The sequence below is a fragment of the Nyctibius grandis genome, chromosome 3, assembly GCF_013368605.1.
Source record: "Nyctibius grandis isolate bNycGra1 chromosome 3, bNycGra1.pri, whole genome shotgun sequence".
NCBI classification, from domain to species: domain Eukaryota; kingdom Metazoa; phylum Chordata; class Aves; order Nyctibiiformes; family Nyctibiidae; genus Nyctibius; species Nyctibius grandis.
Window position 1 is genome coordinate 109,102,037 of NC_090660.1, and position 17,226 is coordinate 109,119,262.

At 40.3% G+C, this 17,226-nt stretch overlaps 1 protein-coding gene across 1 annotated transcript in view; it reads right to left on the reverse strand.

The window, feature by feature from the left end:
- Nucleotides 1–17,226, reverse strand: part of FAM135B (family with sequence similarity 135 member B) — a 158,998-nt gene that overhangs the window by 77,839 nt on the left and 63,933 nt on the right. The window contains exons 3-4 of the mRNA XM_068396461.1: nucleotides 8,761–8,900; nucleotides 833–903 (exon numbers count right to left, since the gene is read on the reverse strand). Of these exons, the coding sequence (XP_068252562.1) occupies nucleotides 833–903; nucleotides 8,761–8,900 (211 nt within the window). The remainder of the gene's footprint in view (nucleotides 1–832; nucleotides 904–8,760; nucleotides 8,901–17,226) is intronic.

A 17,226-nucleotide genomic window follows, 5' to 3' on the forward strand; every position in this document is an offset into this window, starting at 1 on the left:
TCACTTAATTTTTGTTTTTTCTCTCTTCTAGATCCTTCAGCATCATAGCTGATGACTGATGGCCCAGTCCCACATGCCTGAGAGAACAAGTTTTCACTTCTTGTATCTTGAAGATAAAGGCAACATGTTCCTGAAATTTGTTTAGAAGCCCTGTGGATATGAATAAAAACACATGGGGACAGTCTTACCATGAAACACAGCTCAGATGATTTCTCTGCACCCCCTCCCACAGCCCATAAATGCTGCTGAAGTCATTGGAAGCCTTTTCTGTGATTCAGTGAGGCTGAATAACGTCTGGGATCACACTTTATGCTATGTCTCAGGGAGGGATGCTTCTCCCACTTCACCTAAGATTATGGAATCAAATGCAGTTGGAAGAAATCAAATTCACTGGGAAGACTCTTTCCTCCTAAAATATAGAGGCAGCTTTCGTTTTTAACACAAGAAAAGTGCTTAACATCTTCATACACTCATCTTCAGCCAGAAAATACTTTGTTGTCTCCTCAGATAAATGCATTCCTGCACCACAACCCCTGCTCATGTGGAGGTCAGTGATGATATTCCCTTTGACTTTAATGGCAGCAGAGATAGAGCAACACTTAACACCTTTGAAAACCTCACACTTAAAGGAGAAAAAATGTTGTTCCTTTAAAGAGGAGCATGAGATACACTCTCCAAATACAGGAAGGAGAAACAGAAAGACTTCAACACTGAGGCAAAGGAAAGACTTATCAAAGCCATTCCTTTTTCCAAAGGACTCTCACTTCACCAAAGTAATTTCCCAATTGAACAAACCCCTGCATCACCAATTGAGCTTTAAAACAGCACTTACTGTTGTTCACTATCAGTAAAGTGCAGGTCCAACTTGAGCTGAAAATCTGCCTCACTCAATGCATCTTCCACCTACAAAAAGAGAAAGAAAATGTTACCTTTATAAGTTGGCACCCACCACACTGAAGGCAAAGATGGATGGGTTTGTCTGATAAGAGCAAAGGCAAAAATACGCAGCAACAGCAGCACCCCACCACAGTGGCAGAAAGGAGCAAATGTGACAGCAAGTTGAGGTAATCGCTGAAGGAGTCACAGAATCACAGAATCACAGAATCAACCAGGTTGGAAGAGACCTCTGGGATCATTGAGTCCAGCCGTTGCCCTTACACCACCCTGTCAACTAGACCATGGCACTAAGTGCCATGTCCAGTCTTTTCTTAAACACATCCAGAGATGGTGACTCCACCACCTCCCTGGGCAGCCCATTCCAATGTCTAATAACCCTTTCTGAAAAGAAATTCTTCCTAATGCCCAACCTGAACCTCCCCTGGCGAAGCCTGAGGCTATGTCCTCTTGTCCTGTCGCTAGTTGCCCGGGAGAAGAGGCCAACTCCCACTTCACTACAACCTCCCTTCAGGTAGCTGTAGACTGCAATAAGGTCACCTCGGAGCCTCCTCTTCTCCAGGCTAAACAACCCCAGCTCCCTCAGCCATTCCTCATAGGTCAGACCCTCCAGACCCTTCACCAGCTTGGTCGCCCTCCTCTGGACTCGCTCCAACACCTCAACATCTTTCTTGAAGTGCGGGGCCCAGAACTGGACACAGTACTCAAGGTGCGGCCTCACCAGTGCTGAGTACAGAGGGACGATCACTTCCCTAGACCGGCTGGCTACACTATTCCTAATAGAGGCCAGGATGCCATTGGCCTTCTTGGCCACCTGGGCACACTGCTGGCTCATGTTTAGCCGGCTGTCGATCAGCACCCCCAGGTCTCTTTCCGCTGGGCTGCTTTCTAACCACTCTTCCCCCAGCCTGTAGCGCTGCATGGGGTTGTTGTGGCCAAAGTGTAAGAGTCAGAGGGACCCAGAGCAGTCAGAGGTGTTACCTGCTCCCAGGTGTCCTGTCATGTCAAAAAAATCAGTCCAGACAAAAGAAACCAGGGTTCATACAGCACTGCAATTGTTGGATGCTTGCTCTTTGCACACTGAGAGTCAGTGGAGTATTTCAGAGCTGCGCTCCCTCATTGAGCGAGTATTCATTTGGGTTATCTTGCCAACTGAATGAGAACAAGGACTAGGTTTTCTTGGTTGAGAAATAGCCATGAATCCTTCTGGTTATCTAATGCAAGGTTCAAAATTTACAGCTTAAAACAATCAGAAATGGGTCAAATAATTCTGACGATTTCTGACCTCTCATTATTAACCTTTTAGTTTGTTTCTCAGCAAACTGAGGCTTTCCTGCCTCCCAGTCACTCTTTCTGGCCACTGACAGATTCATGGAGGAAGTTTGTCACTGATTCTCATCTAGACCATTTTCTTTGCAAAATCCAAAGGCTTTTGTTGTTTTTAAAGCTTCAATTAATGGAAGTTTAACTGTTCACTTTGTTGCAGGGTGCTGAGCATGCTTATACATGGTAATATTCAGCTCACCAAAAAACCTGAAGATACCATGTGTGACTCACAGGTACCTTCATCTAATAGGTCCCACCGGCAAGATTACCCATCTTTTGTTGTCAATAAAATACTTTAATTGGATTTTCTGAAACTGTACGTGAAGGGAGCTGTCAGATTATCACCTTCACCTGGAAAGGACTACATTGGATAACACATCCCAGCTTGACACAGTTAAAGCAAATATAATCAATGGAAATAAATAAATTAGAATGGAAGAAGGATTAAGCTACCCAGCGCTTTCTCCCTCACTCCTTTGAAATGTTTTTTCTTCCTCAGCAATGTAGGTTTAATAGACTAAAAAAAAGTTTTTATTTCTATCAACCTAAATGGAAATATGAAGAAAAAATTACTCATTTTATTACCAAAATAGCCTTTCCTGTGAGTGTAAGCATCCTTTATTGTATACCAGAGTACAACAGAAGATGCACAGGAATGCAGGTGGAAAAGTGGAGTTGTTCACTGAGGACAGGGTATTACAAATACAACTTCTTTTTACGCAATTTTTGCCACAAAAAGGTGAGGTGAGACATCTAGGTTGTGTCTTTTGTCAGTGGAGAACAACAAGCAGATGCATACAGTGAGCTGACCCCTCCTGAGGTATACATTCAAAAAGGACAATTGATTTCTGTTTGTGCCTATCTCTTTCCATTTAGAGTGCAGAGAAATATCTCAGTCTAGCTACACTTGAATTTTAGATGGTTTGAATTAGGCAAGATGAATTCTACTTTCTCAAGCTGATTAGCACCTTCTTAACAACGGACTATACCAAAAATGCACTGAAGGCAATGTCAGAGACATCTAGCCTGCTCTGACAGGTAGGATTCATAAAATATATAACATAAACCATGTTTAGCTAGGTTTTCCAAAGGTGAAACTCCATCTACAGTGTACCTTTTTCTGTTGAAGCAAGAAAATTGAGAGTTAAGGATTGATTATACTTTGACAAAATTATCAAAGATGTAAAATTTAAACCCTTCTGAAGTAATACGGTATTTCTTCTAGCATGACCACAGGCACAGAGATGCGAGGAGAAAATTCCAGCTTCTGTTTACTGAAAATGTGCTTTCTCTTTCGTGTTTGTCTCAAAACACCTGGAAGTATGTCTTTAGGAAAAAAAAATACTTTTTCAGCAATTGCAAAGGAAATAATCATGATTGAAGCTACAGTCTGAATTTAAACTAGGAATTCAACTCAAGAGTAGTGCTTCAGACAAAGCAAACCTCATCCTCCAACAGAGGGGATGAAATTTTGGATCTGTGCCTGATACTGCTGAGCACCTGCAACTGTCACTGAAATCTGAGTTTGTGTTTAAAACAAGTTCAATAGCTAGTGACACCAGCTCAAACACCTTGAGGCAATGAGCAGATGTCTGAGAGACTTTGAGATACCAGTCACTGCATGGGGTCACGCATTAAGGTGCAAGTATAGGATACTTTGAATCCCAAAACTGTATTGAAGTCAGACTGCTCGCAATAGTGCAAAAACCCACATAAAATCAAATCACAGTTCTCACTACAGAGATTACATGTTTTCCTTTGTATATTGGAGGTGTAAATATTAAGACAAGTGAAAACTGGACAGTTGTTCGAAAGTCATTGGACTCTTCATGGGAAAATATCATTAAAAGGCTTATGCACAGGTTGAGACACAGCAGAATTACACACAGTAATTACATGACACAAGCTACTATACAGCTTTGATACCTGCTGGACTTCCCTGTGTTTTACTTTTTTTGACTTATTAGAACCACAAGTGCATAAGATCCTTTACGTGGGAAAAAAACAAAATGGCCTTTCCATAGCTCATACAGTACTGGCACTGAAATTTCTATCATCCCTCAGTCTCCTGTATGAAATGATATTGCCCTTAAATTAAATATTGGTTGCTTATTTTAACACTACTAGGACTATTATGGTGTTTTCCACAGTTATCATTTACAGACTTTATCATTTTCCAAAAGTCTGATAGACTGTGAGATTTTTTTTTTCTCCTGAAGAGAAGTTTTAGATTTTCACACCAATTTACTTAAGAAATTAGCCTGAAATATTTCTCTGGAATATAATTAGTGTTTGACTGGCTAAGCCAAGCAGTGTCCTCCCAGATACTCTGTGAAGAGTCTTCCAGGGTTTTTTACAAAGATCTTTGACTCCTCAGCTGTGTTAATGATTAAAATCACAACTCACAAAAGAGAAAATAAAGATCTGTGTTTGTGGAAATACATTCACACTAAACATGGAATATTATTCTGTTCTGTAATATTCCATACACCCAAATAAAAACAAGGGAAGTTGCCTCCAGTCAAAAATAAATAAGTAAAGACAGTTCTGAACAGAAATTTTGAAAGCTTTCTTCGAGATAGTACATGCATTTCATTCTGTTTTTTTCATCTAAAATCAAATAAGGCTGAAACTAATTTTGTCATTTCTCATTTGATTAATTCTTCATTGTTTGCATCAGCTTAATATCACTCTCCATTTTTTTTGTTATATCATCTTGTGTCTTGTGGCAAGTAAGTCTGCAAACTCAGTATCCTGTTCTCCGTTGCTGGGGGGTGCCTACGTTTCCTCTAGTGCTCCCACCTTGGGCCCCATAGCATGTGCAAAAAGACCCCGTATTCATCTGTGAGCACACACAATTTTCCAGAATGTGCTGTCCAGAGTTCAGGCTGTTTTCTAACCTCTGTCTCACTTGCCAACGGACTGCACTGATAGGGAAATGGATTTTATTAAACATTGTTTGGAATCTGTACAATAGAAAGTATTTGAATATGAAAAGTAAAAGTATTTTATACAACAAAAATATATACAGAGTACTCCAATTTCTGTTGAACCAGCCTGGAATCAAGTGCATCATTTCACTTTTGAATTCTAATTGTTCAGGTTTACATTTACACCTTTGGTTTAGCTCTTAAGCGCTCTGATAATACTTATAACTGAAGTTTCCAGCATTCTTGTGATGTACTTCCATCATATTTAACCGTTTAGCCAGAATGTCAGAGTGAATGATCTGGATGTCCCATCTCACTTAAATGTCTCTGGAAAGTACAAAATCTAATATACTGTGATATCCCAGCTTGCCTCACTCTGTCCTCTCCCTGCTACTAAATTGTCCCTGAATGGAGCCAGCAAGCAAGGAGACAGACAAGTTACCTGTTTTATTGCTTGATGAAAGAGGCAGAGCTCCTTCTCTAATAAGAATGGAAGCAAAAGCTTATGAAAATAAATTAGACTTCTTTGTAACACTAAAGGCTGCCTCAGCCCTGCAACATTATTTCCTATGAATTCAAAGAATGCTGCATTCTGGGATAATACAGGAAAAGGCATCTAATAAACCAGAGTTTTCAAGCACAATTTATATGGTGAAAGGTATTCTCAGTGCCACTTCTAGGTGAATAATTGAGGCTTTTTCCATTTAATGTCAGACAAAAAAGATGTATTTCCATATTTAAACTTATCTAGGGTTACGCAAGAGGAGGGGGAAAAAAAAACCAGTAACAAATAATCTAATCTGGAAATGCACATTGAGTTTTCTTTGGGTTTTTTTTTTTGTACTGAGCCTATCTCATCAACAAAACTACCCTGGCACCATGAAGAGAAAGCACACTGCGCCCTTGTTATAATATTTGATAACTCCAGCTCTGACAGCAGAAACTACATGGAGCATATGAACTCAATACTTCCATTACCCCGTCTAACTTCCTTGTCTAATTATCATAACTTCCATTTACAGAAACAGCAGCAAACAGATCCTTCACCCTCAGCTACAACATCTCACCAGAGCACACAATTGGCACAAAAAGGACTTGCATCTGTTGTGTGCTAAATACGTTAAGAAATTATGAAGAGACAATATTTAAAACACTTCACAAATCTCTGGGTGTTTTGCCAATGCCACATTGCAAGAATCGCATCCAACATACAAGACTACGTGACAGAGATGCAAAACCGTCTCTGAACAATAGTTGCGGATATAGTAGGTTTTTTCTGAGCATGGTGCCCAGTGGAGTGGCACACTTTGGTCTCTCCCATATTTATGTCAAATTGGTAAAGTTGTAGAGGAAAAGACACCAAAGCAGAAAAAAAAAAGCCCAGGAGCACCAAGCAGAAGTGAATTGTGCTAATCTGCTCAACACGCAAGAAGTTTTACAGACCTTTATTTTTCGCATATGATTCTTTAGAGCATCTTCAGCAGCTCATCCGGGACCAACAGACCTGTTTATCATCTTATTCAACACCCATGAAAACCCAAAGCAACTTCATCATACACAGATAATGGAGTTTTCTCTGTGCAAAACAGATTCTGTAAGCACAGAATTGGGCAGCTGCCCTTTTCCCAGGGGACCTGCTATGAAAAGACAAGTGTGATGCACACAGCACATCAAGAGTCAGAATGAGTTTTAGCTGTGAGGAATGTCGTGGGTTTTTTTTTTTTTTTTTCATTTTGTGAGGTGCAGAACTTTCTTGAATATTAATGCAAAAATCATCAGAAGTCATCCCAGCTCAACACAGTGGAAACTGCTGTAATTTGAAGGGAGGGACTTTTAATCAGAGATGTTCCACTGAGGAAGGATAAAATTAATATTCAATGAAGCGTGTTGGAAGATTTTCCTAACGAATATTCATAAACATGCATTTAGTAATTTTTCATATAAGCATGAAACAACAATTCTAGGGAGGAATAAATTGAAGACACTATGTTAAAAAACAAAACAAAACACCAAGAAAAAAGTGGGAGGGAAAGGGAAGCATGCAAAATAAGCTTAAATTAGGTTCTCCAGCTGCTTTAATTTAGATCTATATATAACCCATGTATATATGGGTTGAAATAGGACAAAATAGAAATTTTAAATCCCTTCATGCTCAAATACGAAGCTATACAAGGAAGGACAGGTGCGTATCTCTGGTCCCAAGTTCAAATTTCTTCACGGAAAGGGTTATCAAGCACTGGAACATGATGCCCAGGGAAGTTCTTGAGTCACCGTCCCTAGAGGTATTTAAAATACATGTAGATGTGGTGCTTATGGACATGGTTTAGTGGTGGACTTGGCAGTGCTGGGTTAACGGTTGGACTTGATGATCTTAAAGGTCCTTTCCAGCCAAAATGATCCTGTGATTCTGTGAACACACAGCATTTGATTCACATTGGCTGCGTGACTTACAGGACCTATTTTTGATGGCATGCTGATTTTGCACAAACAGCTGATGTCATGTGTCTCTCATCACTGAGAGCAAGTACCAATGCCATATATTTTGTACCAATCTTTGTGCTGGCAAAGCACAGTGATGACACATTGGGCCAGACCTGACCGCCATTCTACTATGACACTTTCTCCCCTTTCTGTTTAAGAGTCCAGTAAAACAGTACTCTCCAAACTCTAAGATTGCTCCTCTCTTTTAGCTCCTGGGAACAGGAGTTATCACTGGAAGACATTAGTTTCACCAAGGAAGCCAAAGGTGCCCTACAAGATGAGTGGTTCAGATCATGTACTTCCCCTGTGTGGATGCTCATGTTGGCTGAAGAAGTGGATGCTGAATGGGGAGAAGGATATCCGTATGAACCCATTCTAGCTGAGACACGATGGAAAGCAAAGGGGTTGAGTGTGGACTACAGGGAGGGTAAGCTCCAGCAACTCTGCCATGCACTCCTGAAATCAGGACCACTAAGGAGAAGGGTGAGGAGATCTCTGAGTGGTGGAAAGGGACTGGGTAACTCGGTCACAGTATTGTCATTGCTGTAGCAAAAAACAGACACAAGGAGAGGAGGAGGAGGAGATAGTAGTAATGGACAGTAGGAGCAGAAGCTGGTCCTAGCAAGATGCAGAAGATTCCTAGTTTTCTCAGGTGAGGTTGACCTACACAGATATATAGAATGAGTGATCTAGTACACAAATGACAAATTATGGTTGATACACTTGATACACTCTGATGTACTGATTCACCAGTATGTCAACATCTTATTCCACTGGAAAGCCAAGCTGTAGACTACACTTCATAACAGGCACAGTGTGGTGGGTCTATCCGACCTAAGGCAGATGTTTATGGTGTCAGCAATTACAAATAAACAAATCACCCCAGGCATCCCTGTCAGCATGATAAGATGGGTACAGGACAGTCAATCTCCTTCTAATGCAGATGCTGGTATTTGGTCAGATAAATCATGCTTTTACCTCCACCAGCTACATTTATGAGACCTGTAACAGCGCAGGGACCCCATGACAACTTCTCAAACAGAGGTATCATCTGTGCAATGGATGCCTAAAGTTAGGCAAGAGGAATCCCAGCCCTCCTGGTTTATATGTGCATCCCAAGATAACTCACCCTTTCGCCATCCAGAAGCAGGTGCACTCTGAAGTTCATTGATTCATTAAGAATGATCTCTTCATTTCGGTACAAAATCTGAAATATTCTGCTGTAAACGTTGTTTTCATGAACACAGGCTGAGCAAAGGCTGGAATCACCTGCACAAAACAGACAGACTCCTGGTGTGATTTCTGCAGGGAGATTGTTTTTTCTCCTACGTTTTCACTTCAGGATTATCTAGGCTGGTTGTATTAGTACTTGAGTTAAACACTTGCATTCTCAACAATTAATGGTAATGGAGCAGATAGTTATTGTGGGTTGCAGGTTTCTAAACATGGTATTTAAAGAAAATAAATGTTAAACTGTAGGCAGGCTGGATTTCAAAATGAGAATAGCTGACCCTGTGACAGCACTTACCATTACCTTTATTTCTAATGAAAGCTAAAGCATCAAATATCTTCTAGGGAGGTTTGCTACCCAGCACCATGAGGACTGTAGGTGTTCACATAAGAAATTTCATCTTTTATCTACAATGGGCATCCTTCAGAAGAGGGAGTTTTCTTGTCATCTCTGGTGCTCCCAGAAGTTACTATCTGGCAGGGGAGACAATAGCCAATAGCAGATCACGAATGTAGAGCCTGGAAGTGCAGAGGCATCTTAAGCTAAAATACAGAATAAGAAAAAAGTAGCCATTTTTTCAAGATGCCAAAAGTCCTGTGTAATCCTCCAGGCCCTTGATCCATGTGAGAGCTGGCAATTTGGCCCATACAATTGGGATTAATCTGAGGAACTCAAGAACCAAAACCCTAAGATTGTCCACATTGAATTCAGACAGTCAATAGCTTCATCTGTGTGCTGACTTATCGCATCATCACAAATGAACTTCACACAAACTCAGGTGGGATTTGTCCTTCCTAACTTTTAGGTGCTTCCAGTGTATGTATTTTGTTTTGGTTACAATGGAGCCTATGGAATTTAAGACATCATTCAACTGACAAAAGAAAAAGTGCATACTTTAGATTGAGGCAAATTTTTGCTTGAAGTCCACTGCTTATTAAGTAATTCTTTTTTCTCTAAGAGGAAAACAGTGTGACTTGCTTAGACGTACAAATGCACATTGGAGGCAACAACATTTACTGCAGTGAATTCCTTCCACAGGAGCCTAAAATGACTGTGTGACTATTTAATGAACAACTGAGCACCAGAGTTAGATATTTTCAAGTTGTGTCTTGGCTGTTAATCAGAATCCTCTGCTAATTCTACCTCCATAGCCCCTGAGCAACAACTTCTTGCAAAATTTACTCAGAGCTAGTTTTGACCCATTCCAGCACTCAGTGCTGTAGGAATCAGAGCTTTTGAAATACAGTCCTTTAGCAAATGGTATTCTGGAACTCTTCTGACAAGGCATGCTTAAAAAAGGTGTACCAGTATCAGTCCTTCAAAGAGAGAAAGATCTGCGATCATCACCAGGAAGCCAGCAGGCATATGCTCTTTACAAAGAACAGTTTTTCAGAAGGTACTTCTGGGAGTTTGGTCCTTTGCAGAGTTGTTTTGAGTCCATGAGCTGTGATGAGATAAAAGTCCAGGTCAGAAAGTCTCGGGGACTGCTGACTTGTCAATAGTTTCAAATCAGGACAGGTCTATTCTGCTGTGATAAAGCTACTGCTTTGCTTTTTAGTGCAAGAATTGTACATAATTTGCAACCAGAAGCCGGTGAGTCGAGACTGACAGAAGACTAAAGATTTCCTGAGCTAAAGTTTGGTTAGGGGGAAAAAAATAAAAAAAGCGAAAAGACTTTAAAAAAAAGGACTAAAGGCCCCAGCAGACAAGTGAATGGAGTTTTGTCATTACAATGATTAGTTTTTGTGGCGCCAGTCTGCTGGAACTGGCATAGTGCAAAGAAGTATCCTTTAAAAAAAAAAAAAATCATATGGGGCAGGGGGAAGAGTTGATCAAATACCAACAAGACCAATAAGACTTGAGCTAATTAATTAGCAGGACTTGAGCTAATTCATTAGCTATTGTTCTGGAAGGAATTCACTGCAGTAAATGTTGTTGCCTCCAATGTGGGTTTGTACAGCTAAGCAAGTCACACTTTTCCTGTTAGTAAAAGAATTGCTCAATAAGCAGTGGATTTCAAGCAAAAATTTGCCTCAATCCAAAGCACGCACTTTTTTTTTTTGTCAGATGAATGATGTCTTAAATTCCATAAGCTCCACCCTGAGTCTGTCATCCAGACATTCAAATCGTTTTCCTATTACTGACTTTTACTAAGCACACCCAGGAACAGCCCAAGTGCTTCACCCTGCTATTGTCTTCCCATCACATATCCTGCACAATAGTTATGCATAAGTCCAGGCAGCCTAGATAAATACACATTTATTTCCTTGTGCTACACCAGTTACGCTAGAATGTTTCGTCCTTATTAGCTCTTCAAAAGCATGCAGTCATATTTATTTTAATTTAAACCTCATAATATTAGAGACACTGCAAAAATCATATTAGAGGTATAATGCATTCTTATTTCTAGCTGGCAGACAAAGGAAGCTTTATGTTATTTGATTTGGATATTGATATACTGATACTCTTCTAGGATGGAAAGTTTAATGCCATTTTCTTTTCAAACACACACGTATGTAGACCACTCCTAGTGTGGAATTGCTTCAGGAGCTAGATTTGCAAGGTGGCATAAAGAGTCATTTCTCTTGTTGGAAAGGTTGAAGTCAAAGACATGCTAAAATGTTTAGGGTTGTCTCGAATCAGTGTGAGTGAATATGACGCTACAGGGCCAAAAATGGCTCAGTTTTAAGCAGAGACATCTGCATCTGGCAGAGAACTACAGCAAATGAGTGCCTGATCATCTTCTAAACACAACCCATCGCTGCCTATTTCAATGGCCGCAGACTGCTTCTTTCACTCTTAAAGTATGACATAAGCCTGTGGCAGGAGTTTTCTCAGAAGAGCAGTTGGCAGCATGAAGACATCTTAGTAACGCTGACAGCAATGCAGGCATCCTGCCTCTCAAAGCAAAGGGGAACAACATCTCCACAGATATTGTCCTTCAGGTGGTAGCACTGGTGTATTCAGTGCTTTGAGGTACAGACAGGGACCAGGCTGTATGACTGTACTTGAGCTTCTCTTACTAACAAGAAGTGGTACCTGCACCAAACATACTCTTCCTTATTCTACTCTGTGAAAACATCATCATCCTGGTAACCTTTACAAACTTCCCCTTGCTCCTGGGAGACTTTCTGACACTCATGTCTCTCTAAACCCACAGACTTGTCTGCTTACAAAGAGTGGCAATAAGGTTGGCGTTTGCCGTGGCTGACAATGGATATGGTTTAGGGATGTGGTTTAGTGGTGGACTTGGTAATGTTAGGTCAACGATTGGACTCAATGATCCTAAAGGTCCTTTCCAACCAAAACAACTTTATGACTCTATTCTATGATTCTATGACATTGTTCAGAGAGGGTTGCTGGCAGGACACATAGCAGATGAAACCCCGTGTTCACACAAGTACCTCCGTCCTTTGGCACAAAGCACAGGATGGTGTGAAAGAGAAGCTTGAAACTATAGGCTTTCCCAAATCTCTTTCTAATATAACCTTGGTTACGCAAACAGCTCTGAGCTATGCCTGTACTGCTCAGCAGACACATGCAGTCCAAGGAAGACAGACATAGTGCGTGGAAACTGCTGGGAGCTCTCACTCCCTGGTGAGAGCAGGAGTTAAGACTGTATTAACCTGCATTTAGCTCTTTATTCCACAGTTTCAAAGGCTTGAGCTTTGGTGAACTCAACAAGGAAAGTCTAATTTTGTGGTAATGAGCTTTTGCTCAGTAAATTTCCTTGTTAGGAGTTTTATTTGTGATACTTGGAGTTTCCTTTAATCTAGAAGGAATTCTATTTTCCTGTCTCCTTTTCCTAAGTGTCTATTCCAGTTATTGCTTATCTTCTTTGGGTTGAATAGCACTTCAAATTATCTGGAAAGTGAAAGAGCTCTCAGGGCTGTAAGAATCATCACAAGCACGAACAGGACAGTTTTGCTCCACAACCATTCCTTTAAGAATGTTGACACACCTCTCTCTTTCTAGTCTTTCCACAGGAAATATAGTGCCACACCACCACCACCCCTAGTGATCCCTTTACAGGCTACTGAGTAATGGCATTATGAAAAAAGGAAGGGAAAAAAGGCTCTTTGTAGTTGTGCATGTTTTCATACACATAGCATAGGCTACCTGCACAGACCAGTCAGTATATCATGTCCTGCTTTCTCACTGTCTCCACATCCAATTTACCAAGCTCTCCAAGATACCCTCTAGTCTACCTAAACTTCCCATTTGGCAGTTTCTATAGATGGAGATTTCTAAATGTTATTGCAGCACATTGTACCAAATTTATTCATCCCTTTAAAGAATCAGAGAGAGGCTTTGCTATTTAGATCCTGGAGGCCCCTGAAAACATCTGTCTAGATAGTCTTACAAGGACGGAACTGATGGATAGGTGACCTGTAAACAAATTTGTTACTTAGCTTCAGCCTAATTATTGAGAACAGAAACTATATTTTTTTGATCACTACTGTCAGTAGGAAGGCCCTGTGGGCGTGGTGCTGGGTGTCTGTGGCAGATGTGTAAAAGCCCCTGAAGAATAGAATATAATCTAATAGAAACATATAGAACAGAACAGGAATAGAATAGAATAGAATAGAATAGAATAGAATAGAATAGAATAGAATAGAATAGAATAGAACAGAATAGTTTTGCATAATGCCTCAGAGTGTATGATGAGAGCTGGGACAGGAAAGTAGAAAGAAGTAAGCAATGGGTAAGAAAACCTGGTTTAACATCTTCAAGAAAAAGCACTGGAACCTGAAGGACACCACTAGAGACCATAGTCCCCTACAGAGACATGTGACATCTGGTTAAATTCACATAACCATAGTTTTGCTGTTAGTAGTAGGTATAATTTGATTAAGTCGATAATGAAAAGAACTTTATCTCCCTAATGTGCTACTCTATTTGTGTTTTGGAGGGGTGTGGTATGCCAGAATAACTTGCCATTCTACTTGAGGAACCCACTGGTACATCAACTGGAAGTATTGCCTGGCCAGACCGTCAGAATCCTTCAGCTGGTGCAAAGCTGTGACAGAGACCTAAGTTTTCCTGATTTTCAAATGTTCTCATTTCTGTTATTTCCCCTGGCAGCACCCTCACACCACTTCTGTTCACGTAAGGACAGGAAGACATTTCTAGGGAAAAGTAATCAAGGACGTTGATAATATTCTGCAGGTCAGAACTGTTTTTTCTGACATTTCTGAGATCCTAATACACACACCAGATAGATTAGCACTCCTTCTCCCAAACTCCACTGGCCAATTACCCCAATAGTCCTCTCCAGATGTCAGACTTTCTTCATTTTTCAACTCTGAGCTTTTATAGCATCCTTCCTCTGCTTTCACCATGCCTAATTTTTTCCCCTTCTTCCCTTTAAATCTCCTTTATTTGAACCATCCTTTACTCACTTTTTTTTTAACCTCTATAAAAACGGTTTGAGATATTTCATAGTTGTTCTGTGTCAATAATATTTCCATGGAGCAAACAAACAATGAACTCACCTTGGCAGAATCAACAGACAATGACACATGCATATATCTCAGCCTCTGATTTTTGTCAAGGAGAGACTTTGAAATGGCAATGTCTTGGTGTAGCTGAGACTTGATGATGGATGATTTCCCCAGAGCCACCTAAGGCACATGAACCCTTGCTGTTTGCAATGCGATTGGCTGGGTTTTATGCCCTCCGCAATCTGCTTGGCATGTAAGTGATTAGCACGCTCCAATCTCAACAGCTAGATTTTCTCTGTAATTACATTTTTTGTTGTGCTTCCCCCTAACATCTATAACTGCCAAAGACAACTGGAATAGATGTTAACCAACAAACCTTCTCAAGGATGGTAGGCATCCTGGTCTGGGATCCAGATTTGACCAAGAGTATTGGTATAATCTGACCTTTGAGAAAGGCTGGAGTTGTTTGTATTTATTTTTTCAGGGCTTTAAAACATGTCAATGCCTAATTGCACAGCCCCTAACTCAGAACTCTTGCATGAGGAAATGTTCCTATGATAGAAGGGTACCTTCACCATGAGTGAAAGGCAGTACGTTTTAGAGAGTTTCTGAAGAAAAAACAACAGTTAGAAAGGAAGAGGTTCTCAGTTGTACCACAGAGACCATGCACAGAGAGAGTGATCATCATTGCACCACTTTGCATTACTTTTTAACTCTGCTTCCAACAGGTACCAGAAGCATGAAGAAAGCCTTGAAATTAGGTCCTTGGTTTATTTTAAAATAGGTAAAAAAAATTTTTACCTTGCTAAGAATAAATTTAAATAACATTAGATTTCCCTACACAACAAGGAGCATGAGACCTAAATGAAATATGAAAAACTATGTTCTCCAGAGGAAACACATTAAAACCTCCTTCACAGCAAATTTTATCCTATACAACTTTTGTGTTAAACTTGTAGGACTTGACTACAGCTTTGCTAAGTATTACAGGGGAAAACATTACACTTATACCCCTCTGTCACCTCTGCTTTTAGTATACTTCAGTTTCTGGGTTTGACAAATAAAGAAAGAGCAGTGATAGGATTTACCCTGACTCTGTCTTCTATTCAGTAGCCCGGAGAAGTAAGATTAATTACTACTTTTTCAAAATAAGGAAGGAGGTAATGTGACGACTCAGTCCTGACACTCTGCTGCTGGTGGAATTACATTGCTTCCTATCCCCCCACGCAAGACAGAGAACAAAGTAATATTTTTTTTTATTCTAAATATAAAATTACAACTCTAGGGAATATAGCTTTTAGAAAGATGACTTCAGGTTTACCTCCTGCTTTCTCCAGAATTATCTCTCTACATGTTATTGAGTATTGTGTGAGAGGTCTAAAATGAACAGGGAGTGATTACACAGTCAGGAAAAAAATCCATATGGAAAATAGATCTAACTTCAGATTTAGCCTCTTTAATGCCTTTACTACTATAGCACTGGAAACAATAATTACTCAGTTGCTGGCAACTTCTTGAATCTCTCTTGCTGTCTGAGAAAAGCAGTATTATTCTGCTGCTGTGCAGATAAATGGAAAAGCAGGGTTCTGCTAAGTTTTGCTTTAATGAAAGAGATAATCTTCAATAATGCAGGGAAATCAAGACGCTGCAGTTGTAAACAGAGCTTTACTGTAAATATTTCTTTATGAATAACAGTGCACACTTAAACATTTGTATTTCAGATTAATTCAGAGCCACAAGAAGCATATCACAGCCTCTATACTTGGGTTCCCACACAAGAAAATCTCAGAGACATATGATACCTTTAAATGTAGATCGGTTCATTCTCCCAGGTCACTCGTGCACAGACGGATGAAGAGCACTGCAACGCGCTCAGTTGAGAAAGAGCTACAAGCATTTTGAAACCTTCCTGCCCACAAACCTTATGTTACTACCCACACAGACATGCTGTGTCAGCGGTTCATGTGATCTTTCCTAATCGGCTTCAGTGGATAGTCGACTGTTGGTAAATCACAGCAGAAGGCAGTTTAAACTGAGCTAGATGTCCTTGCCCTGAAGCAAATTGGAAGCAATCACATAGTCTATTGACACAGGTGAACAGGGAGAGTGATAGTAAGTGGGTATAGATAGTACTGCCTTTAAAATCTGTCTGGACTAGCTGTAGCCTACCTACCTGTAACCTCTGTGATCTCTACAGCACACATCGTCCTGTTCGATACTGTCATAAACATAACCCAAATCTATCTGGTGGATGACTACCTCCCTCACACATCCAGACACGCTTTGGGCTGTCCTGTCTCTTGTTCTTCGGCATCCAAAATTCCCACTAGCCTCACAAGGAGAGTTGGTTCTTGTTCAGAGTCCCTACAATATAGGTATGGATTTTCTAAGTTTCTGTCATCTAATTTCTTCTACTATTGACAAGATACTTAAACGCTTGCGGGCCATACTCATTTTGCTATTTTTTAGAGAAAATTAAGGCATGTGGGCATTCCTCAAGCGAACAGTATGCCATCTTGCTAGAACCTAAGCCCCGTACTGCAAAATATAACCAAAGGAGACTAGAAAATCTTGTGCAAATATCCTTGTTTATCTAACTTGCTTTTTTTCCCTTTACCATCTGTTGGAGCCATATGCCTTCTTAAATAAGAGCTAATTATAGGTCTCCACCGCAACTAATCAAATAGTGGTAACTGTTGCAAACTTCAGCTGGAAATTTCATTTCTTCTTTATAAAAATTCCCCCCAAACCAGACACTGGGATGGTTGCCTTTCTCTGGTTTTCTGGACTTAGGTACACAGTAGTTACAGCTGATGCACACATGTCTGTGTTAACATATGGGGGAAATTCATAACAAGCTGGAGAAATAATAAGAGCCAAAGTACAGTTCCCGCAGAGTACATTAGGAGGGGTGACTTTG